General features: G+C 35.3%; 1 protein-coding gene across 9 annotated transcripts in view; it reads right to left on the reverse strand.

Moving 5' to 3' along the window:
- RGS7 (regulator of G protein signaling 7) overlaps window positions 1-26,492 on the reverse strand; it is a 242,150-nt gene that overhangs the window by 25,617 nt on the left and 190,041 nt on the right. For 5 of the 9 annotated variants that reach the window (XM_027895752.1, XM_027895753.1, XM_027895750.1 and 2 more), the window contains exons 10-16: window positions 17,084-17,158; window positions 15,900-15,998; window positions 15,109-15,170; window positions 13,470-13,580; window positions 12,860-12,985; window positions 5,093-5,279; window positions 2,243-2,332 (exon numbers count right to left, since the gene is read on the reverse strand). In XM_027895752.1, coding sequence (XP_027751553.1) covers window positions 2,243-2,332; window positions 5,093-5,279; window positions 12,860-12,985; window positions 13,470-13,580; window positions 15,109-15,170; window positions 15,900-15,998; window positions 17,084-17,158 — 750 coding nt within the window. Of the gene's footprint in view, window positions 1-17; window positions 99-921; window positions 976-2,242; window positions 2,333-5,092; window positions 5,280-12,859; window positions 12,986-13,469; window positions 13,581-15,108; window positions 15,171-15,899; window positions 15,999-17,083; window positions 17,159-26,492 lie in introns of all 9 variants that reach the window. The other 4 variants (XM_027895754.1, XM_027895756.1, XM_027895755.1 and 1 more) reach the window with 2 other exon arrangements.

The raw sequence follows: 26,492 nt of genomic DNA on the forward strand, positions 1-26,492 counted from the left end.
ATCCAAGATCTTTCTACCTCTTTTCATAACAGGTTAGTGCTCGCCCTCAGTGTTGGTGTACAGTTTTTATGGCATGGGAAAATTGGGATGTTTCTGCCCTACAAAAATAAATGCGTTGAATTCTTTAGTTTGAACTTTCACAATGCAAAAAAAAAAAAAAAATTCCAAAGAAACTGGATTAGTAAAAAGAATCCCAAATATCAGGAAATCAGTGGATCTTTTGGCAGGTGGCAAAAGAATGCCCACATTAAAACTACCAGCCTCCTTTTTTTTTTTTTTTTTAATAAATTCAAGAAATAGCTTTCAAAAATTACATATTGAAAAGAAAAAATCAGTTCTTTTAATCCATTATGAAAATAATCCAAATCAAACCCTCACACATCAACAGAATGAATCCTTTGGTCCTGCAGAAGCTGTGCTAGATTTTAAGGAAGATGGGGAAATTATTATTGTTTATTTTTCCCTGTGCCAAATCAAAAAAAAAAGGGCCAAAGTAATTTTTAGTAAAATAAAAAGAAGACAGGATGGAAATCCAATGTATTCAAGTGTTTTAGACTCAGTGTTTTGGGAGGCACCAGAAAAAGAAACAACATCAAGCAGGTTTTCACAGATTCTTTACTAAAACTAAAGCAAAAAAAAAAAAAAGTGACTAATTTCATGCTTCCTAATGCAAAAAGCATGGCTCCCAAAGGTCCATTCCTCCACGTGTAACTATTGAGATCACTGGGAAAGGGACTAGGAGGATGAATTGTAATGAAAGCAGATTATAAAGCTGTCATTCCCAGGAAAATCCACAAACTGTGATGAATATACTTTTAACTGTCAGGTTAGAGAAGCAAAAAGGGAAAGTAGGGATCAGCGAGGGAAAGGGGAGAAGGATGTCCCATCAGGCTTACTAGTCTTCCGAGGCAACAAACTTACCACATTGCGTGTGAATTTCTCAAAAGATGTTCGACGATCCAGAGTGTTTTCCAACTTAAATTTAAAATAAATAAAACAAAAGAAACAAAAAGAAAAAGGAGGGGAAAAAGAAAAGCGAGAAAAATGGAGTAGAAAAGAAGGATTGATGAAACAATGGACTGCAAAACAAAGTTTGTATAAATCAGGAAGCAAACACAGGTATGAGGCTGTAATGGGACTCGGCAAAACAGTGGATGGGCAAAGCAGATAAAGTACTTGACAAAAATAATTTTTCATGGGGATAAAACTTCATGGTTTGAATTTAAAGAAAAACTGAAAATAAAAAGAAATAATGAAGTGCACATCTTGTGTTAATGAACTGACATTCACAAACTTAAGGACTTCACACAGACAGTTGAAGCTTTCTGGTTTTTTCAACATCTCTCTCTATATTGGATCTTCAGAAATCAATGTTTGAACAAAAAACAAAATCACACAGTACTTTCATATAATTTTAGGTTGTCATTGTAAACAATAGAATGCTATGGTATTAACAACTACCTTGTTCCGGTAACAATCAGGGCCCTGATTTTGCAAGGCACAGGGCTCCAAGCTGATTCTAGGAGATTACTATTCAAAGCCCACTGAAAAAATTATTTATTATTATAGAAATCTGCAATGCACAAGCTGCTTCACATACTCTGGGCTGTGGCTATTCAAAACTCATTCCATAATCTGAACTTTTCTAAGTAAATATTACATACCAAGACATGAGCTTCTGTTTGCCGAAGTGTGACATGATCAGTCTTTCAAGTCAGATTCCTAGCCTACTCAAAACTATTCATGTAATAATAGGGAAAGAAACAAAATTAGGAAGCCCCTATATTTGTAGTTGAAATTAGAAGTAATCCATAAGAATAAGATTGTTTCTAAACACATTCTGTAGCTTTTATAGGTGGAATAAAGAGAACAACAATTATTACATAAGCAAACTTGCAAACATGAAAGACTATTCTTCTGGGATTTTATTTTATTTTTTTTAATGTATTTGTAAAGCACTTTGCAATTTAAGGTGCTTCATAACAGAGAAAACAGTACAATATGGGATGTAAAAATAAAAATAAGTTTTGCTAGATTAACTTATTGAAACATGCCCGCATGCAGGATATATACACATATATGTATATTGAGCTCCTGTGTGTATGTGACCCTCCAAACACGCCAAGCTGGTCACCTACCAGATATCCAGTTGCACTGGCACAGGGGAGAGAAGACTGAGTATTGTTGCAAACATAACCACTGCTTTGCACAGTGGCAAGACAAAGGCAAGATGGACCAATACCTTTTTCTTGGCCTGTAGCAGCTCCTGGTAGGCACTGGATCGTATAAAACGAGGATAAGAATCACTTTTCATCAGTTTGTAAATGTGCTCCTGAAAAGGAAAGGAGGAGCTGTTACTCCCATGAAAGAAGACGTGTAAAATGGGAGGCAGTCATATGTTTTGGTTGTAGAATGTATACCAGCTTGCATTGTTATGAATAGAAAGTATTATGGGATATCAGGTTTCAGTTCTGAAGCTAAGGCTGAATTGCTTTCTATTCTGAAAGCAGAAATTCCACCCATTTGTTTTGTATAAATCCCACAGCACAACTTTCTTTAATTTATAGATCAAATTTTCACTATGAAATTATTTTATAAGAATTTAAAACTAAGCCCTAGCTTAAGGTCCATTTCAAACCTTCCTTGCATTAGTCAGTTTAGCTAAGTGACTAAATAAGGAGCTGTGGATCCTTCCTCATCAGATTTTCTGAATTAGTTTCTGGACATTCTCTTGTGACTTCACAGGCAGGAGGAGAAACTCAATTCAGCATCATAATTAAGTGTTTAAGTTAGTGAGGATATCCCCTGGCTACTCTTGAAAACATCCTTTGACAGACATTTAGTCTGCTTCCCAGATAACAATATAAAAAGGAAAATGCATATGTAAATTAAAAACCAGTTCTAGGCTAATCTATTTTTCAAGTTGTTCATTCTTCAGAGGGGCATGAAAAATTGGAAAGCTTTATTTAGAAAACAAATGACAGAGGCAGCTTGTAGCTTTTCGTTTCAGAGCATTCTCATTTCTGAAAAAGATTAAAACCAAAAAATCTATGATGTAGGACGCTTGATAATTCTAGTCCTAGTTTGTATTAAAGAAAAGATTTGTAGAAGAGCAATCAGAATAGGAAGTGCTCTCAAAATAATTTTAAAAAATCCACTGAATTGTGCTGGCTATTTTTGTGGAGCTTTTCATTTATTCAAACTCTAGTTTTTACAATAGGAAACACATAGCTCAGCAATTGGGAAATGGCAAAGAAACTGTAAAGTAAATATTGTTTCTAGGCTTGGTAGTGCATAAAATTAGAAAATACAAAAAACAAACAACAAAAAACAACAAACAAACAAAAAAAAACCCAAACAAAACCCAACCAAAAAAAAAAAAAAAGAAAAAAGGAAAACAAACACCTCAACTTCTTTGAAAATTACTTTTTTTTGTATTAAATACTCTAGAAATGATTCTAAGTGTCTTTCATTGTATTTCTTACACTAAGCAGAGAAATTCTGGTGTATATTCAGAACTTAGGCTGGTTTATTTAGGGAGGTTTTATTCCACTCCTTATGGAAGCAAACAGTGCAGTCAACAGAGAGCAGACAGTGGTGATGAGCATTAAAATGTTCTTTCTTTACAAGAAACAGTCCTGTAAAAATTTTAGTATTGTTTAGTATTGTTAATGTACACATTAGTCAGGAACTGAGGCTGGATATTATTTAAGACAATCAGACTATTTTTACCTATGTGTCACTCTCATTTGACATGGAGTTTTATCGTTCCATATTTCAAGCCCAGAAATGCTTTTCATACATTTTTAACCACAATTAAATGACCTTCTGGCTGCCAGAATGACATATAAGTGGTCTCTTTCCCAGCTGCCAGGCCGCAAAGAGCATGTTGCAGAGGCAGAGCCCTATCCTGACAAAACCCTGCCACCTCAGGTGGGTCACTCTGTAGAGCTCCTAAAGCTTCACGTGAGAACATGGCAGGTGCAACCTGCACCCTTTTCCAAGAGAATGGCTTCCAGGTTTGATTTTTATTTGCTGAACTGGAGGAATTAAGTAGAGATCTGAGGGGAGGAAAAGTCCTGCTTACGTAAAAACTGGGTACTTCACATCTTTCATAAATGAAGGAAAAAATTATGAGAAGGGAGATCTGGAAATTGGTGCTGAAATTTTACACCTAGTAAAAAAAAATAAATTGGATACTGGCAAGGAATTTAATTGTCCTTCAGTGACTCAACTGCAAAGACATTTTTTTTAAGCCTTTAATCTTGCTAGATTGTTTATTTGTGTAATTTATGTCTTCTCTATATGCTGCATTCTTAAACCTCCAGGGGTTAGCACATGCAAGTAAAAGTTGTGTGTTTTGTTTAATGCAAAATGCTTCAAAACAGTGGGTATGACAAAGTGTCTAATGAAAATTGTTTCTTCATAGGTTGCTATCCTCTTAATGGAAAAGTGAAAATGTGGTAGAATTAGACCTCCTCATATTCAGGGCAGAGGCATGCTCCTGAAAGCAGAAAGCCTCAATTTAATTCCCTTTTCTCCTTTGTGGGGCCTGAAGCAGCATCTCCTGACTCCCAAGAGGATGACCTAATAATCAAGCTGTAGGAAATTCTCTAGGGATGTGATTTCAATCTCTCCTTTTGACACCATTTCACTTTGCATTAATAATTAAATTTTCATCACTGGGCTGCTGATGAAAATAGAGGATGATACCAGTTCTCCTACTTTTACTGTGAATCCAATTCTTTTCTATTGCTTTTCTCAGAAGTCTGCAAAGACGAAATAATAAGTTATAAGTTCACGAGGCATTGCATTTAATACAGAAGTACTTCATTTTTTCTTCACTGTATGTTTTGCTCTATTTGAAGGTCATCTGAAGACTCTATATCAAGCACAGAAGTTTCATGAAGAACTTCATACACCTCATGAAAGAAAGAATGTCGCTCATTTGCATTGCCAAAATGACACTGTAGAAAACAAGCTGTTATCATTTAATTCCCAAATATATCTCATTTTTTTAATATAGAAATACTTCACTAGCCAATATTCAATTGACAATTTCAAATGTCCCTAAACAGGATTGCAAACTGACCTGAGCATCCTCAAACGTGTATCTTCCAGGGTCCTTCACATTCTGAGTGGTTTTGTCATAACTTTTTGAATCTAGGTTGATAGCGCTGGGTGCACCCGGAGCAAGAAATTCTTGCCAGATTTCTTGGACGCGAGCAGGGACTTCACGGATAGGCCTCTTCTTCAGGTCTTCTACTGCTAACCAGAACCTATGGCACAACACAGCATCTTCACTTCCAATTCAGGAAAGTCATTTAGGAAGTGCTCACAATCTTCCTTGTTCTTAAAAAAGGAAATTAAGTAGTTGAAGTTTTCATCTAAAACACGCTAAAAAAAGGAAAAAGCTGTGATTTTGTGTTGGGATCAGCATTCTGTCTCAAGGCAACCAATGCACCATAGCAAGAAATTATTAGAAGACTCTTCATGAGATGAATAGGAAATCCTTTGTTACTTACGTATGGGTAACTTGCTTACAAGGAGATTTCCATTTAACTGGAATTAAACTGAGATTTCATTTTGGCTGAACTGCAAGGGCTTATACTGCTTATAAACTACTTTTTGAAATTCCTTCAAAAACTAATAACTTATATTCTTGATATCTACATGAATCTCTCAGTCCTACTAAATTCTAAACTGTACAACTAATTTTGTTACAAATTTTTGTTACACAAATCATGCATGAACTGGGAAAGCACTTTTTTTCTCATTATAATTTAATTTCTCCCCTTAGCATTGCATTTCTATGCATATTTTTGCTAAAAATGCTGAATGGAAGCTCATATTCTCTTTTCTGCTCCTAAGCAAACCAACATCGGGCAACTACATACAGTGCAGGCTGATTCATTGTATCCTTCTCATACATTCTGGAGAAGGATCACTAAAAAGGTCTTGAACACTTTGTGATCATAGCTAGCTAGCTATAACTTTTATTTCATTATTTCTTCTATGGGTGTTCAGAGACTCTCTCACTGCACAAAATAATTCTAAATGCATTCAGTATCCCATGCTTAGGCACTGTACAGACCGCTTAGTTCTCCCCCACAGCCAAGAGCTCAATGAAATTTTGACTTCGTTAAACATGCAATATATACCATCACAACTTTGTATTATTGTTCTGACACAGTTGATCCTATGAAACAGATAAGCTGAACCTTGAAATGATTTAATTGTGAAATCAGTTGATCTTACAAGGCTTACAAATAAATTTGGTGCACTTTCAAAACGTGGTTCCACCCTGCTCACACTGTGAGATCAAACTGAGATGTCTCAGCTGAGTTCAACAGGGATAGGATAGAAGAGAGGAACAGTGAAACTGTATTCAGACCCCACAAGAAAGCAAAATGATACCACCCTCAATTCAATTTCTAATACAGTTATTTCAACAACTCTTAAGAGAGAATAGTAAAGCGTAGAAAACTTTACAGTATTCCTACCATAAGACATTCTTCAACTGAGATAATTTACCTTTCAGGAAGCAACTATTCCTTCACAGTCCTGTTTTGAAACATCTTTATAGCACAGGTGGAAGGAGCCCATCTTAGTTTTGCAGAATCCATTATGGTCAGCTTTAGTCTACCAAGATGACTATTTTAGGTATTTCTATACCCTTCAATTTCTCCATCTAAGACTCTCCAAGAGAGAGAGAAGAAATATTGTCCCAGTTTTGCAAATATATTAATAATATGATAATATAAAGTGGTTTCTCCAATGTCACAAAGGGAGTTTTCTGCCAATAGAACTCCAGTTTCAAAAATTCTGGGTAGCATCACTTATATATATGAACTGCAATGTGAATTGAACACAGTCCTCATAGAGCCTGGGGACATATCATTGGAATCTTATGGCAATGCAGTAAGAATAGAGGCCTCATAACTCAAGTTTAAAAACTGCGTAGCTCACAAATTCTAATTCTGTTCACTCTGCCAAATTTGGGCAACCTACTTTGGCTTCCTTAAGCTGCTTTCGATATTTGCATTTAAAAGCATATATCCTGCAGTGCTAACCCCTTCAAGTGCATCTTCTGGGACTGACTGATTCCTTATGTGTCTTGAAGTCAGGTAAGGAACAGAAAAATGAAAGGGAAGGATGCTCATTGTAAATACACATTTTCTACCACCCTGCAGACATCCTGAGGATCTAGCTCAAAGATGTGACTTCCTTGTTTGTTCCATTGCATCACTGCCACTACTTCTGGAAGTCACAAACATGCCTTAGGATGCTATTTTTCTTTGCAAGTAAGCTGTTTCCATGTAGTAGGTTATACTCAATTATGGGGAAATCGATGGAAGATAAATTCAAATAAATTTAACTTCTTTGCTTCCAGCATAAAATAGGCAGGTTGTATAGACACATCCTTACAGAGTAAACACTGGTTCTTTGATAGATTAATTTTATTTTACACTTTTAGCAAATGTTACCCTATTAAAAATGTTAGGTTTAAAATATAGACACCTCTCTAAAAGTGGGAAGAAAATGCTGATTTCTGTGTTATGTTATGTCTAGGGTGCTTACTTCACAGTCAAAATACATTTTAAGATTTTAATCTACTTACTCATCTTTTAAGAAAAGTTGCCTGCCCTCCTCCCAAAAAGAGTTTAATTCAATCATTCAAAGTTAGGAAATGTCAAAAATAAGGTTACCTCCTCTTGTATTTTCAAAAATCCCTTTTCCAATCATCCCATGGCATTCACAGATGAAGCTGACATGGAATCTACAAAACCGCAGCTCAGGGCCTCAAATCAAAAGAGCTCCCTGTCCCTTTTTACAGCTCATAGCCTCGTGAACTGTGACAAGAGCAAGGGATGACTCCTGTAGCAAACAGCACACAGTCCACAACAATAAAAATGTGCAAGGGCAGGACATAGGAGAGGGGGGACTGCATTTTCTGGACATTGATTTAGTGCTACTTTATGTAAAGAACTAGAGCTCAGTATGGCTGCCATTGGATTAAACTGTATCTCCTGTTGGTGGAGGTTTGCTTTTGCCATGGAGACTCTCTAGAAGATGCTCAGTACTATTGGAGCAGAGACCTGACTAGGTGAGTGTAAACCTCACTCCTGTTTTCTGTCCCAGCATTTGGGCTGCCACACTCTGGGGCACACACCTGACACACAACTAAATGAGTGTATAATATATGATAGTAGTAGATCCAGCCATATGAACTGGTAAAACACATGTTGCATGGGGATTATGTCCTCCAGCTGGATTACTTTTAAAGTGACGGTGGCCTTGGAGGTAAATTGCACAGCTACAACACTGCTTCTGCCTATTAACTGACCTAAATGTCAGTTGCAGCCAACAGCAGATCAAACTAATCAGTTAAATTTAGCAGATAGGGACATAGAGTGAGAGAAAGGCTACGGTGATTCTCTGTGGAATGTGTGAGATATAGTCAGAGTGCGGTAACAGTGAAGTGAGAACTATGCGGGCTTTGTACCCAGTGCATGTGATACAACAGGTTGGAGGACAGACCTTTCCACATTTTCAGCAAAAGAAAAAGAAAATAAAACCTTAACAAACTCTATGAAGAAAATATTTTTCCAGGGGCAGGAAACACTACTCCCTGATTACTAGAGTCCACCTTCTTGCCAGGTACAACTTCAAGCTTCAAGATATAGTAGAGCTGAAGGATTTCAAGAAAATGACACAGAATAATTATTAAATATTGCAACTAGTTCCTTCTCTTCTAATCTGCAGAAATGGCAACATTGCTGGGACTTAACATTTAAGCTTGAGTCTGAATGAGAAATAATACACAGGTGATTTCAGCTTTGAGGAATAAATTTTGATGAAGCTATTACCACCCAAAACAAAGCCTTGTAATCAGTAGCATAAAGGATACAAATCACTAGTGCCCATACTGTGTAGGAAAGTGTCATCACCAGCACTTCTGCTCAGACTTGCAGGACAGACATCAAGGACAGTTAGTCAATTTTCATTCATACTTTGTAACATGCAGGACTCACTCCTCCACCATCAGTGGAGAGAAATTTGCATTTGAAGTCATAAAGAGCAGTGATCAGTAATAAAGAACCAAAAAAAAAATGAAACAGATTGAATTAAAAAGAAGCCTTAACCTCTTGCAGCATTGTCCCTTTTCCCTAGTAAGAGTACTGTAACGGTATGTTAAAAGAACAACCAGAACCACTGAAGTAAATGAAAATGAAGCTTAATAATTGAAACAGTTTGTAGGCAATACTGTAAATTTTTAGAAGTGTATGTGTGGGTTTCTATTTATTTGTTCTATAGAACATAACTGAAGCCCCTATCTCCAGTACAGAACATTTCTACAACAAGTTAAACGGATGAGTCCAAAATAAACATCTCACAAAATCTCAGCTTGCATAGGGGTGCTCAAAGAAAATTTATTGAGGGAAAACATCTAAGTGTAGCTAACTCCTCGGTTCCTCTCTTCTTTTTCTGGACAATGAGAATGCAAAGTCCCTTTTCTCTGTTAAGTCACACATTATGGAAGCTAATAAATGAGGATCAAAGGAAGGGGCAAGGGGTCTGGTGGCTTTTCCTTCCGTGCATGATGGAAGATATCTTGTCACCATTCTCCCTTCACTAAGCCAGGAGGTTTTTGCAGTCTTAGTGCTGCCTTGGTTATCACACCCACTGCAATACTACATAGTGATTTGGACAGGTTGGCAGGCCTGAAACAATTTAGATTGTTTGTGGGGTTTTTTAAAAAAGGCTGTAATTTTTACAAAATAACACTTGGGAGCAAATGTACAGTCAGCATACAAATATTAACTTTCCAAAGAATTCTGCTGCATTACAGGCAAAGGAAAGGAATAAAATTTCCCACAGGGATGAAAGAAATTAGGTCTCCAGATGCCATGTTGCAGTAAGATTGATTTCAGTACCTCGCTCTGTTTGGAAGTTGTATTTTTAGTGCTCAGACAGCCCTGTGACCCATGATCCAGTACTACTGGATCATGCTCAAACTTTAGTCTTTTGAATTTTAAACAATGGTCACATTTTTGAAATAGGCAGTGGGAATTTCATAAATCTATTATCCAAATCATATGTTACTTTAGCTATTTGTGCTGTGTATTGAGCAGCACACAAAGCAATTCTTCCAAAAAATCTGCATAGTAATGAGATCACAAGTCATAGGCTGCAGAATCTAAACTGGATGTTAGCAAACTGCAGTCTTTATTGAAGTTAATGCAATGACAGAACTGCTCACACAGTTACTAAGCTTTATAACACTCCTTTAGAGAGTAAAATACTGTTAATCCCAATTTACAGGCAAAGAAAAAAGCACAGAGATACAAAATAAGAAAGTGAAACCTAGCTGTGCTCCTAATCATTGCACACTTCTTAGTTTTAACTCATTGCTCGTTTCCTCATCCCTGTTCTGTTTCTTAAGATAGGGTCTATATCCACCAAGAACAAGATTTTCAGACAATTTAGACTCTCTCAGTCCAGGTTAATGAAATAGTAACACTGGGACTTTTAGCTAAGATAATCACACCTGAATAGAAATGGTGTATCTGGTAGACCTATCACTTCACATTTTTTGTATTTCTTTCACCAAAATGAAGAATAAGACACCTAATCTACTAATCCTGAAGCTCCTGTCGTGCAGTCCCTGCTGTATCCTGTGTACTGTGCTCAGAAGCTTGAATCCAGGGTCCCTGCTGTCTAGCCAACTGTAGATTTGACAATGTTCGTTGTGAATTTTATCATGATAAGATCTGTAAAAGGACAAGAGCCAGCTACTGAGTTCAATTAGTTGCAGTGGGAAGATGTGGGTGGAAATAAATATTTTTCTCCAGGTGGCTGTCAAAAAACTAATAATAATTAAAAAATAACACTAAAAGAAACCCAAATTGCCATGTTGGAGTTAACAGAAAGTGGTGGTCTTTTAAGATTTATTCAGTGTAATGCTTGAAATCATCAAGCATTTAATTTCTTTTATTGGGATCTAAAATATTTTGACAGCCATTACAAAACAAGCTTTAAAAATTCATGTTTTCTAATCCAACTTTGCTGTTTGAACCTAATAGTGGACTGATTTTACTACAGTTTGAGCACTTACAAGCATAATTCTGATCTTGTGAGACAGTTTTCCTTTAGCTAATTGTCACAGAAAGCACTTTTTTTAGAGCAAATTTTATCCCCTGATTGGCCTTTAAGCTCACCATTACTCTGATATTATATTTTCTAATTCTAATATAAGAATCTGAAGGGAGAGATAGAAGAGTAGATGGCATGTCAAAGAATCAGCTCTAAACAAATTTCTTGAGGGATTTTTTTTCTGGATCAGTCACTTGCAGTTTGCCTGTGGTTAGTGTTGTAAGTAGGATTAGATGAAAGAGTTAAGGATTATGCGGGTAACAGTACAGTTGGCAGAGAGACAAATTAATCACAGAAAAGCACCAGAAACTGCAGCACACACTGGGCTCAATAGGTTCTTGTTTAAACAGCTGCTCTGCATAACAAATTACCAGGATACTCTTTAAATAATACAAAAAAAATTACCTTTTGTTTTCTTGGTATTATTCTGATTTTTAAAAAATCACTTTACCAGTTGGACTTTTATTTAAAAAGAAATATCTATGTATCTGTGACTAATGAAGTCATCAACATGCACTAACAGGTCAGGCCATATTTGTGATGCAAAATAATGTTTGAATATGAACATGGTCAGCAACTTAGAGAAGTCCGTCTTTAATTATTCTGCTGACAAATTTAAATTGACAATAAGCAGATCTGTGCAAATACTCAGTATTTACAGATCAACACCAGAAATGTTGAATGCCTCTAGTAAGATGCTACAAAGTTGTAATTCTAGTATGAATGGCTATGCTGCACCACTTCAGAGTGAGAACTGACAAAGAAAAAAAGTAGTTTAGGATTCTTCTGAGTTCTAGAATGTAAACGCAAAGAAGATTTTATGCTACTTATGTTATTGGTAAATGGAAAGTGAAATGATATCTGACAAGAAGGTGGAATAAAGAGAAAAATATATTGTCTATACTTTTGTACTATGTACAGCTTCTTATCTATAGAAAGGTTGTTATTAATCCTTCTGAAATAACTCTTTCTGAAATATGACTTTCCTAGAACTGTGACAACAAAACATGTTATTAGCCAATGGTTGAACCACTGTATTTTAAAATCAAATAATTATTCTTCTCACTTAAAAGTAAATCTGTAAATATACTTTTTTTTAAAAAAGCACTATACACTTTATACACTAAGAACACGTTTCCATTTTGTAATTAGTGAGGAATTTGAGAGCTAGATGTCACCCTACTTTCTATTGTGTCAGATCCACAAGTACTGGAATATTGGTGGAGATTTTAAAAATGATGCCCAGGAACCTGACCAAAAGTGAAAGTCTGTGCATTTTACTTTTAAATTCTTTATTTATGTTTCAACTTTTTTATTTTCACTTTACTTTTCTCATAATATTTGACAATAAAAGATGGTGAACAGGCTTTGAATGGGTCAATGCTTTAAAACTGTTTAATAAGACAAGTTGAGAGAAACCTCTTACATGGGGAGTTTGACCCAAAATTGGACAGGAATGGAAAAGTATACTTCATGGGAGTCTCAGTTAACTATATGAATATTTTCCTCAACCTGTATATGAAAGCAATCTGTATGAATGGATTCTGAATGGTAAAGCACAGGAAAAGTTTTCAAGGCACAGGAAAATTTCATTAAAAAAATGAAGAGAAATGTATTGGGAAAACAAACAAACAAACAACAAACAACAGCAACAAAAAAATATATCTTACAGCCTATTTAAAAAAGAATGGCTCTTGTTTACCTTAAATTTTCTGAACTGAATTCTGACTCCAAGAATTTCAGAAACTGCTCTCTTCCCACAGGGTCTTTCAAAGCTTCATCCATGCCAAACCCCCATCGTTTCACCCTCTGCTGTCCTGGCTCTTTGCTACAGAAGAAAAAAACAACAGAACCCAAAGTGAATGATACTTTAGTGTTCTAGTACTCCGTGTTCATAATTTAGACTAAGTACTGAAGTTCAACCACAGGTTTCTCACTTTCTAGTTTGCTCATATCTGTGAAATGTTCAGAGATGAGCAAACAAACTGCTAGTCCTTACACAGGATGAAGGTAATACACATGCATTTGCACAAAAGAGTAAAGACTTCCAACTAGAAATGCTATCAGATTTTAAAAGGTGTCTTTTTTTTCACCATACTGGAATCCTGTAAACTGGTTAATGTAACATTTTACACAGATTTATTAATCCAAAGCACTTCCCATCTTATAAAACTAAAGCTGGAAAGACCAGGAGGATACTGCATTGTCCTTCTACCTCAGTATTTTCCTGCAATACCTCTGTCTGAAATCTTCACATTTCCAGTAAGCATATTCCATCCCCTTACTTCCAAAGAATAAATAAAATTATATACCTTGCCTCCATTTCCCAGAAAGTGGTGTCATCTGATATCCAAGGGTTTGATGGATCAGGGGGCACAAGAAAAGGATCATATTCCAAATACTGCTCTGTATAAGCTAATAGACTAGGAAAACAAAAGCATCAAACATTTTCATGTCAGGAGGTGTGGTAACCTGATCAGGTTACCCCAGTTAACAAGTAACCTTGCATCAACTGAACTATGGAAACCGTGTGTGCACACACTCAGAAGTTAGCTACAGGCTCAGGGTAAAATAGTTTTGCTAAAGTCTTTCAAAAGTGGCTCTCTGAAGAAGGAGGGATGGCGCAGGTCTATCTAGAGCTGAAATAAAAAACTTCCCTAATACTTCCACATAGCTCCTTTTAGGGTGTTAATTAGACACTAAGGAATTAAATCAAGCAACCTCTTCCATGCAGATTTATTTTCATCAATGAATGTGTTTTATACCCCCATGGCTTTAATTATCAGTTCCTTTAAAATCTGTTACAAAACACTGAATGTTATGTAGCTCATATTTACGGGCCCTTTACCTGCTAGGGCTTCTTTTATCCTCTCTTAAATACAATTAATATTTTTATTATTTCCTAATCCAATGGCACCTCTTCCAAGTTTATTGTTTTCAAAAAAAACCAGATTTTTTTTTTCTGAATTATTTTGGTATTCATTAATGGGTCTGAGTCTGTTAAACACACTAAAAACTTTGCTTGCATTCTCATAATTTACATCTCCCATGTCCTTATTCCCGTTTTCTGTTTCCTTTGGCCTCGTAATTTTATGACAAGTGAGGACAACTATTCTTTCTTTTCATTTCAATTTGTATTGTATTTGGTCTGCATTCTGTTTTTTATGGCTCAGCAAGCAAAAATACTTAACCCGCTCTCTTTATAAAAAAATATGTATTTGTATATTTATGCATACATACACATATATATAAGTAGACACGTATGCACAAATGTATATGAGAGAATGAAGAACAATTTGTATTTGGCTTAGTTTGCTTTACTAAGCCTTAGGCAGCTCAATTTTCTGCAATTCTCACTATTTCTGTATTTAATGTGTAAGATAGAACATTTGTTTTCTCCACCTCTGCTCTACTTAAGCTGTAATTAGTCTTTCCAAGGGACTTTTCCTTTTATTTGACAAAATAAATTTGCCAAATTTTGGTCCTATCTGGACAAAGATTCCTGATGGTGTAGGAATCCTCTGACCCAAAGTAAGCTCAGGCTCACTTTGTTCAAGCTGTGACTAAGCTCTTCACCAATCAGTTCCCTTGCTTTATGAGTGACTGCCCTTTTGAAATAGCAAAACAATAACCCCAGACCTATTTCCATTTAGCCTCCCTGTCAATGCAAGATGAAACTTGTGATCACTTGGTCAGAGGCTCTTTCAGTGACTACTGGGTTTATGAGAAATGTATCACAGAATATCTGGGCCATCTTTTATTAGTAAAAGAACTTCATACCTCCCCACTTAAAGTAAACTCTCATCAGTTATTTCTATGATGTCTGAGCTCCCATGTCTCTCTTTGAAGAGCTATTTGCTCTGAAAAGCTCTTTGAAGCTATTTCATACTGACATTTTCCCAGTGATTATCAGTCTAATTGAAAAACCAGAAAATGTGACAATATACGTACCTCTCTGCAACTTTTGACATTTTTAATCTATGTCTGTCTAACTGCATTTGCCAGTGCTTAATCTGCAAGAAAGGAAGGCAAAGAGTTTTATGGGTAATTTATTGCTTGAATCTATTTCTATAACTTTTTTTATTAGGGCTGTAATTGAACCTTAATTTATCCTAGGGCATAGAAGAGAAACATATCAGAATTGAAACAACATTTCACCAGTGTAGTTCTAAAATAAATGGAATGTTCCATTAAAGAGAAAAGACAAAAAATGTGCCCAATAAAATATTTTCCCTAAAGGTTCATCAAAAGAAATCCAATTAGCAGTTTGGTTTTTTTTTTGATTTTTTGAAGAGAGCTACTTATTCTTCAGATATTTACCTTCTCTGAATTCTAACATCTGAGGAAAGACTAACAAAGCTCTAACAGCAGATAAATGCGTGAACCTATATATGCATACATGGAGAGGTAAGTATACCCCCAAAACTCAAATTAGTCTTGAAAGGAAGAGCGTCTACCGCTGATGGGGCTAATGGGCTTAGCTATACAAAGAACCCACTCACTGGCCTGATGCTCACTGCCTTTAGATGTTTAATGCGAGATACCAAAAATGTCAAATTTTTTCAAATTAATTTTAATGAAGTTACATGCCTAAATCTATAAATCTTGAAACAAAGAAAAGGTTTATTGAATGTTTCCTAGAGCTGTTTTGAACAACTTCCCAGTTACAATAATTTTTGGTTTAATACCTACTTTCCTAGAAAGTTCATTTAAAAGTACATGTTTGTAGTTATGTTTCAAACCTCTTGGTGTAGTTCATCTTCTGTGGGTGGCTTAGTCTCTGGTACTGGTGTGTGGGTAGGGCTGTGACTTCGAATGTCATTTTGTAAGCCATAGACAGACTGTGCAAAAAATAGGGAACAGTGATAGTTGCTTTCCGACAATGCTTTCTACAAATATTCATAGTAACTGTCATGCTTTAGTAAAGTGTGCTCAAGAAGTTACCCAACATCATCTTCTTTTAAAGAAACTGCAATAAACCATGCACTCAGGTAGAATTGTGCATCTATAGCAAGGTGTAAGATAAATACTCCCAAACTCCCACAACTTCATAATGCCATGGAACAAAGGATCTACTTTTATTATATCTCTATATTAATAGCATAGCAAGCACAGGGGATGACCCTGAGAGATGCTATTACAGTAAGTGGAGATGACTCGTTGTAGGAGTACCCTGAAAGGTAGACAATTGTACGGATTATTTGGATGACTTAAATTTGCAGCTACTGCCTGGTAGATTACAATAATCTATACCTTTCACTACCATATATAAGCCAAGCTAGAACTTTCTCTGAATCCACTTTCCTTTTTAAAACAAACTTTTCTATGAGTAAACATGAAAATGTACCTCAAAAGAAGTACTTTCACGTGGGAGTCAATCTACATTATTATGGGACAAAGGATTTAAAGAGAAAGTTTTGAGATGATCCATCTATATATCCCTAGAGAAGTTACACTGTTCATGTCTGGATCCTAATTTAGATGAAACTAATTTTCTCCACTATTTCTGGTCAACCATTTTGGGCATAACTGTCAAAGAGAGACACGCTTTTCATTAAAAGCAGGACAAGAACTAGTGTTAGAGTTTATGCTGAAGTTTTAATTTATTTTTCCTTAATTTCTGACAGAAACATTTTAACATGCTTTATTCAATCTGCTAAACAACATGAATGAAGCATGCAAAAATTAATTTTATTTTCCAAATCTCTGTATATTTCTCCAAAGTCTTACATGATAGCATTTACTTAGCATTAACAAATTTGTTAATACTAACTCAACTAAGAGCTTATGAAATATTAACTTATGTTGATGCATTTGCTCCTTGCAGTTGTAAAAAAAAAAAAAAAAAAAAAAGCTTTACGAAACTATGGAACTTTATGCTATAAATTACCTCCAACTCCTGCTTTTGATATAAAACAGTACTTACCTTTCTTGTTTTATGTGGATTTCTCATTCTTGAAGATTTTTTTATATCCACCTCAGTAGTGTTTACACATCCAGGCTATTAAAAGAAAAAGAAATAAAAGCAGAAGACTAAACCTGTGAAGGAACTCCATATAATTTTCAGTGAGATACTCCTCTTTAGTGTGTGAGACTAAAAAAATAAATAAACAGAGATATATAATAACTTGATGTCTTTTTGCAGTGGTCCTTCTTAGAGTCCCTATGGAATGAGACACTGAAGACAACACAAATTTGATATAAACTAAATTATCAAGATAAGAGAACCCAATCACATGTTTCTGTTTCGGTTTTGCCAAGGAAGCCATACATTGCATTCCAGATATCCGTCTAAGAAGCACGGTTGACCTCATTAGACAAAATAAACAGAATTGTGCAATACCCACCTCACCCGTAAACCTCAGGTTCCCTTCAGGAGCATATGATTTTGGGTCAATTTTTAAAGATGATCTTCTTTTTAAAGAAAATGGGGGGGAAAGTACCAAAATGGCATTTTTTTCTTCAGAAAAGAAAGGAAAAAAAAACCAAACCCAAAAAAAAAAAAAAAACCAAAAAAACCAAACACAAAAACAAACAGGCTTCTGCAGCCTAACCAGAAGACTGGCAGTCTAAATAAAATGTCTCTCAACACACCTGATTCGGCTTTCAGAGATTCATTCTCAAACTCTGTGGCATCCCATAGTACACAAGTCCCGTAGTTTCTCCTTCCTTTGAAACTTCCCCTTAAGTGCAAAATCTGTGCATAAATCTGTTCTTCATGCATTGCTGGAAATAACTGATAATGTGTTTTACTCTCAGGTGAGTTTTTCCTATTGATTTTAGAAGGATTACATTTGAGACTTAGAGCAGAAAGTACAGGTTTTTAGTGGTTAGTAGGTTGCTGACTTTTTTTAATGGGAGTACCAAGATATCAAATTTACTTGCCCAACAACCTAGCTAGACTTATTATCACACTAATGATACAACCTCTGTCATCTCATCATAATGTAAAATGCTTGATGTGGCTGTAAATCTTCACAGGCAAAATTTTAAAAGTTTCTTATATAGACAGAGCTAAGAAACAAATAGATTTCATTAAACAGAGCAATGGCACTTTGCCTTTGGAAAATATTCTAAACAGACTTGGGTTTTTTTAACTGAGCATTTTTTTAAATTAATAAGTTTTTATTTTAAAGTAATTAATGTGCATTTGATCATATTAAATTTTAAGTATAAACAGTTCCTCGTGGCTAAGATTAAAAATAAGCACTTAGATAATACTCTCAAGACTGCATCTGACACTCCTATTAAGCTACATTTGTGACGGTATCCTTTGTGCTCCTGAATGAAAATGGGAGTCTTTAACTCGGAGTAACTCGCAACTCTCAAAGAAAAAGACAGGTTGAAAAATAGAAAATTCTGCCTGATGGTCAATTTAAAGGCAGAAAGCAATTCCCCAGGGCAGTATACTGAGATATAAAGTTTTAAAAAAACACAATGAATCTACTTTAGGATTACAGCAGCAGCTGGCAGTGAAGAAGAAGGGCTTTAACAACATCTACAGCCTTTGAATGTAACAACTTGAATAGCAGGCACACTTACATAAGGCACAAACTGTTATTTGTTCAGTTTTCAGTTATGGTTTGTCAAAAGCATGTCCTAAAAACGGAAAGGGAAAAAAACCCAATACCAACAACAAACAAGCCTCATCTGAAGCCTCTTATTTTTAAAGATTTTAAGCCCACCAGCAGTAAACAGGTACAGACAGATCTTGCACTTTGCCTGGTAACTTACATGCCAGAATTTTGCAGATTGATGCAAGGGACACAAGAAATTCTGGCAGACTTCTAGAAATTAAACGAGGGCAAAGGTTTTCATGATTGCGAGGAGACCCAACCCAGCACTGACCTAGTAGAGCACCTAGTGCACTCTTACTGACACCTGGCTCTTTATTACCTCTCTGAAGTAAAGCTGATAACAGCATACTTCAGCAGGGGCACTCAGGAGAGGCTCTAAGGGCAAAAGCTTGACCAAGCTGTGACAGAGAAGAATCTGACAGGAGAGCACCAGAAGGAAGGTAGAGGCCAGGAAGTATCAGGAAGCTTTAGGGCAAAAGGGAAGGCAGCTAAAAGGAATATCAACTACTCTGATGGCCTCAGGTAACGATAGGAGTTTAGGACACATATCACTACCTCTATACAATACCACTCTCATGATTTGATTTATATTATATAACTCAAAGTACCTAATGTAATGGGATTTATTGTTTCTCTGGAGTTGCCACACTTCATCTGTCAATATTTAGGAATAAATATCAAATATCTTTTCAATTAAAATAAACACAAAAGCTTGCATTATTTGATCATTTTGCTAAAATAACTGAGTCTTTGTGGGAAAACCTTTGCTGGACAACACTTCATTTTATTTGTATGCCCCCATTAACATAATAAGTATGTGTTTGTATACAATTATATCCAGCTGTGTTTTCTTTTTGTGTTGTTTTTTTAACTGGACTACCATAGTTCAAATAGTGAGATGCCTGTCAGAGTGCTCTGCTGCAAGATTCCCATTTAGTGTGTAGTATATAATTTGCATACTAATACTGTAAATAGTTTTCAAACAGATTTCCTGGAAGACTTGAAATTCTTCTATATGTGTAAATAGAATGCCTATTTCTTTCAGGATTAATATTCTGTATGAGAACAGTTTCCCCTTCGCACACACAGAGGAAAGTCTTGTGACCTTGTTGAAATTATCATACAGCAAGATCATAATTAGCACAAAATTTGGCCCTCGTATGTTTTTAAATGTCTGGATGAAAAACTGTCATACATTTAAAGGAAACTTATTTTTTTTCATCTATCTATTAGCAGGTCCTTATCTCAAAGAACAAATGCCACTGTATTATTTTACATCAAAGGATATGTCAGTCCAGTCATGATAAAATCACTGCTGAGATAAATGGATGATGGTAAGTAATACGAAAAAGCCACATATAGAAGATTTTTTGATCCCTACTTCAATTATTGGATAATAATGTTATCCAGCTTTCTATCGATGCTGTTTAGGAGGCATAATAGGATTCAGCCAATAAACGCAATGGAAGGAGGAAGTCTGGTTTGTAAGGAGAGGAGGTACAAGAACGTACATGTTTGGATCTGGCTATCGCCAACATTTGAAAACAACCATCTGAGAATATGTTTAGTTAAAAATATATCCACTTGGCATTCATATTCTTTTCCTGATAACTGTGGTGACAGTAAATTAATTAATTAAGCCCTTGTAATAGTGCTACAGTGAATTAATTTTATGACACCTGTAGAACTCTTTGGAAAAATTAATTATTTACATAAAATGGCATAGTACCTTTCCATCTGCATAGTGCACATTTCTGAGTATTTGTAGTCTGTTTGCTGAACAAAGTTGCACACTCCAAGGGCCCTTTTTATTGCAGAGCCTCATAGCCCAAATCAAGTGTTATCAATGTGGTTTTTTGTGCAAAAATATCTTTGCTATGATGTATTTGTAATTATAATAAGCATGAAATGCTCAACAGAAAGTAAATTTTTATTTATAATGACATCGGTATAAGTTTTGATGGCTTTTTTTCTTTCTTAAAGAAGATGGAAATTTAACTGAATTTACTTAGGCCAAAATAACCAGAAGTTTTCTTGTATCTGAGACAAATATACCCATGTGTGTGGGAGGGAATAAGCTCATGCATTCCAATAGGCTGGGAACTGTCTTTCTGTATTGCTGCTCGCTAGGAAATGATCTGAAGCTGAACATGAGTCAGCAGTATCTCCTTGCAGCAATGCAGACAAACCACATACGCAGCTGCATTAGTAATAGCTTAGCCAGAAGGCAAAGGAAGTGCTTATTTTTTTCTGCTTAGCATCACGAGGAAATATCTGGAATGACAAGACTGCTTCTGAGCCCCATAAAACACACAATAAATATATTTAAAATGGGAAAGTCCAGTAGAGGAACAGACTTTTTTGTACTTGCAAAAGGGGAGGGCTAACTCTTGTCTTCTGTGCCTAATCAGGGCTTGCAGTGCTAGACCTCTTCTGGAGGTGCACTGTGGAAGAACAGAGGACAGGAGTCTGAGATTGCAGTGAAGGTCAGCTATAAAAAAATATACTTCATACTAAAAGTAAGAGAGGCTGTGGAATGTTTTCAATGTTTTTTTTAACTAAGTGCCTGGACAATCTTATTCAGCTTAGAAGTTAACACTGGTTTGAGCAGGAGGTTGGACTAGAAGACCTCCAGAGGTCTCTCTCAGCCTACATTTCCGTGGTACAGCCTACTCTTCAAAAGCTGCAGGGAGTGAATTTCAAATAATCCACTTTACAGAACACTCCAACCAAGTATTCACGTTGGTGTGAAATTCATCTCCCTGCCTTCCCCACCCCACAAGTGCAGAACAGAAAGACAAGATTGGTATTTGCTTCTCTATTGCTGCCTCTGCCCTCTGGCAGCCCGTGGTGCTCCCTCAACCTGTACAAACAAACCTGGGGCTGATTTAAGGAAACGCAATTTCACAGTCTCTTTAGCTCAAAACATGTAAGTGCTATTTAAAATAATTACCTTATTTCAATATGCACACCCATAAATTCAGAGTTCATTAAAGCAGTAAATATTTAGGCAGATTGATTCACACACCTTATGCATTTTCATTGCGTTTCAGTGTCAATACGCTATGAAACAGATATTTTTATTTGTTTTGCAGGCATTTGCAGGCATTGGCTCACTTGTTAAGTTTCACTGCAAAATACTAAATTGTAATATTCCAGGCTTTCAAAACATAGAGACTATACATTTAAATTATGGACCTGAATACAAACATGACAGATCCTCTCTTCCACTGGAAAAGATAAGGTCAGACACGCAAACATAAACACGAGGGAGAGATTGAAAGCTGTCTTTTACGTTATGTGTAATAGAATGTACCACAAAAAAGTAACCTTAAAATTTGAAATTTCCTGAGTGTCAAATGTTAGTTTTGCCTTCTGAAACAATCTATTCTAATATTTCTGTCATTGCTGCTATTCCTGTCATTTTTCTAGGAGTCTTACAGTCACTATTCTTATCACTCACTTCTAGAGTAGAGAAAGGAAGCTAATTTGTAGTTTTTATTTTCCAGTTTACTTGCACAACCATCTAAACAGTGCATAGTTAAAAATCAAGGAGAGAAAATTACAGAAAAAGAAATGGAAAATTACAAAAAAAAAAAAAAAAGGCAAAAAAATTAAATTCCAGTGGTACTCAGCTGGGAAAAAAAACACCAAAGTAGCTACTAGCTGGAAAAATATCCAGTTTGACTTTGGTTATATGGGAAAGATTGGTTTTTTCTCATACATAGTCTAACAATAAAGGAGACATTAAAATCCTATGTTGAGTAAATTGTCAGTAATGGCTAAAACTGAGGCTCTTACAGGCTGCCTTCTCCTGCAATGCACCAATTTTTCATTTCCCAGAGATGGAAGTTATTGGAGTGTGCAGAATCTGCTTAGACATACAAGAAAAGGTTGAGGTTTAAGTACAGATTATCTAGGTATTTTGGGGTTTTACCTCATTTTACACACTTTGGGATCAGTGAATAAAGAGACTCTTGCAGCAGTAGAGCTGCACTATTAGAAGTTGGTTGGTGCAATAAAAAGTCTCAGAGGAACATTTCAAACATACCAAGTGCAAGTAGTCAGCTCTTTTAACAGGATTTGGAAAACCAGATGTTATCTTAAGGTCCAGTCAAAGGACAGCAACATTTCAAATTCATACACAAATTTCAGAAAACATGTTGGTTCACTGATAGGACTTGAAAGCTCTTTAAAATGTAGCTCACTTTATAGATAAATGAACTTCAACCAAGAGATGAAAAAATAAACCCAGAAGCCATAGTTGCCAAACCTGCAAATATGAAGGACTATGTATTGATACTATTGCTAGGGGAGATCTCACCAGCATCTGTTACACCACCCAATGCAGCAAAGATAAACCAGTGATTACAGGGACTGGGCTACAGGAACCATTTCGTTTTGGTTAGAAAAAATACTGCTACTTACAACTGAAGCACTTAATCATGGGTTTAATTTACAATCAACTAGGTGTGCCTAATCTGAAACACTCTTATGAACTTTATTAGCCTCTCTAAAAGTGTATTGTTTAATTAAAAGTTCCATTTGGTTCAGCAATTCTCTGAAAATAACTCTGAGAAACCAAGTGTGTGAGCACTGGGACTTGACAACACATCTAGTCATAAGATTCCCAATAAATTAGCAGGTGTCCGAAGAAAGAGGAGGAAAGAGAAAGAAGAGAAATAAAATCAACTTATGTTGATTTTAAGTATTAGGATAGAAGTGATGGACTTTTTTTATCATTATTATGTAGCATAATGCCATAACTACAAACTCTAAACTAAGTTGAATGGGTATCCCAACTGTAGGGTCTGGCTATTTAATATAGTATAGGATGCTACTTATAGCATCATACACACTTATAGTACCATATATATGTCATATATATATGATATTATCATACTATAATATTATAGTATTTTATAATAAAATATTATATATCATAATATTATATATTATAATATTATAGTAGTTCCATATTCCCAGCTTCTGCACAGTTAATTTTAGCTCAGCTACCTCTTTGGAAGCATGCCTTTTTGATTCAGTTGTGTGACTGACAAACAGGAACTGTGACTGGACTTCCAAATGTGACTGAGCTGCTGTTAGGTTACAGTGCTTTTTATGGAGGTCCTAATTGCATTATAGTTCTAATAAGAAGCAAACACAGAAAGACAAAGATTTGAATTACAGTCCAATGGCCATGGTAACCACATATATAAATTGTAATAGGCAAGTTCAATGACTACTTGGTAAAGAGCTCCTATCAAGTTTCCACCTACCTACATCTCCAGACCAAACCTCTAAAATTAGCTCACAATGTTTCTAGGTTTTCCTATGGATTCCCTCTTCTGTCAGAAATTACCTCATCTGAGAATTACAGCTATACCTTTCAATTACCACCTATAAAAGATATTTAATTTTTAGGTAGAAATTCCAAGATTGGTTTCAAGTATAAATTCTGTAGAAGCATGCTTCGTTTTTCATTCCCAGAGGCCTCATAAATTTGGCAGACAATCAGGGGAAAATTATTAAAAAACTTTTTGTTCTACTGAATCATTAGATATTTTCAACAATTTCTGTAGTCTTTTCATTATGTATTTCATAACAGATATGCTTCTAAATACCAACTTTATGGAGCACAAGATAGCATAAATATTTGCAATGTATGGATTCAGTGTGACACTGAAATAAGTAAATACAACTTAGAACTGGACTTGCACATAATAGCCTCAAATGTGTTTTTATTTCTTAATATGATATTCTTTTTCTAAAACAAGTGATACATCTGGTGATATGCTGCAAATATATCTGAAAATAGTTATCTATGGTCAAGAAGGATGATGGAAATGAATAACTTGTACACAGCTTAACTGCTAAAACCAGCTATCAGGTGATAATGATGTTAAACCTACTGGCTTTTAATTAAGTAAATATAGCTTTTCATTTTTTCTTATTCATTTACTGAAGTGATAGTTCAGGCTACAGAATGTTCAGTGTCAAATCTTACTGAACTGCTTCCTTCAAAGGAAAGGAATGTCTTAATTCCTAATAATTAATCAAAACTTTGTTAGGATTAAGTGTTCTCTGCTGTTGAAGGCTTTAGTAATGAATTATGCAGATAACATAAAATGAATTTAAATCCTCAATACATGTCCTCGATAGTTAATTTCGTTTTGACTCATTAAAGAACAGAGATAAATAATAAGAAGTTACAGACTTATTTATTAAATTAAAACGAATGAGCCATAAGTCTGATTGTGTCATACACTAGGAATATATTGATGCAGAAATAATGAATTCTGCATTTTAGCATAAGTTAAACCCACTACAGAGAGCCCCACATGAAGGACAGAAAACTTGTCATTGGACAAATTAGTAAAATCAATACATGCTTTATTCAAGGATTTTTTTGAAGATCACTAACTACTATCAAAATAACAGTAGTTCCACTGTTGTTCTTCATTGGATCTAATCAAAACATGGAAAGGTGTGCAATTAATGGATGAAAATTTAACTGTGAGTTAACTGCTGTTTCTCTCGTTTGGACAAGACAAATGAGGTTCAAAGAGCATGAGACAAAGGAGAGACATTCGATCAATTAGTTTGATCAAGCTTTAATTATGTTTGCAGCAAGGTAAAACTCAGATGATTTTCAGATTTGGGAAGTCTCACTTAGCATAGAATTTAGGATCACTTAAAATTGGAAGGATTTTCAGCATCTTTCCAAAAAAAAGAAGCCTACACTGTACCAATTTCCTTTTTCTTCTTTTTTGCCTTCTCAAACTAGAGTTCAGCTCTTTTCCTTGAGTAGTATCAGACTCACAATGAAATCCACTGGCTATGCAAACCAAGGACTTACTTGAAACGTGAGAAACAGAGACACAGAGAAATGTTAAAGAAATATAATATTAATAAATGAAACCACAAAATTAATCCAAAGGAGATAAACCATCTTGAATTTTGACAGGGATTCTCATGTTCTCACATATTTGCTTGTTTAAGGACAGGTCCTATTCATGCTGGGCTTTCACCTTAAGGAAACAGGATTTTATATTTGTTTTTTTTAAAAGTTCTTCTAGCATTCTGTGTGTCAGAGAATTACATAATATAAAAAACACATATGAAAAGGATGTTAAAATTTGATTTTTGAGACAAGCCAAATGAAACTAAACAAGAAGCTGTACCAAAGAATATACTACTGCATTGAAGTTAACTTCTTAATACTTTTTGAAAATTATTTTAATTTCTAATTACTCTTAATTCACGATATAACATTTCAGGTTTGTAGTAATTGGTTTTCAGAATGAGAAACTGTTGTACAGAAAATAGATCCATTTTGTTTATTCCAGTGGTTCTTCAGTAGTATCCATTTTATTTAAGTCTGTATTAATGTGATTTTTGTGTATGTCAAGATTCCAGTATTTGCAACATTTTTGCAAATGTTTACTACTTCAGGTTATTTTCATAGTTAATTACAGAGCTGTTTCTTACTAAAAAACTATTGCCATCTCATTTGAATGTGTCCTTCCACTATGTCATCAATTAGCCATTTCACAATTTGTGACCTTTTCTTAACTCTCAGTTTTAACTTCCAAAAATTCAGTTTGTTGCACTGTTGCAGGGAACCTGGCTTCTTTTCCCCTATCTGCCCCACTTTTACTCAAGTATTAGACTAAATAACAATGCTGAATAATGTGAGAACAAAATCTTCCACCAAGGTTTAGTTGGCAGGCCAGCTAAAAGATTTATAAATACTTG

This window comes from Empidonax traillii, unplaced genomic scaffold (genome assembly GCF_003031625.1).
Source record: "Empidonax traillii isolate 1590-97213 ecotype Southwest subspecies unplaced genomic scaffold, ASM303162v1 scaffold466:size1224651, whole genome shotgun sequence".
Lineage (NCBI taxonomy): Eukaryota > Metazoa > Chordata > Aves > Passeriformes > Tyrannidae > Empidonax > Empidonax traillii.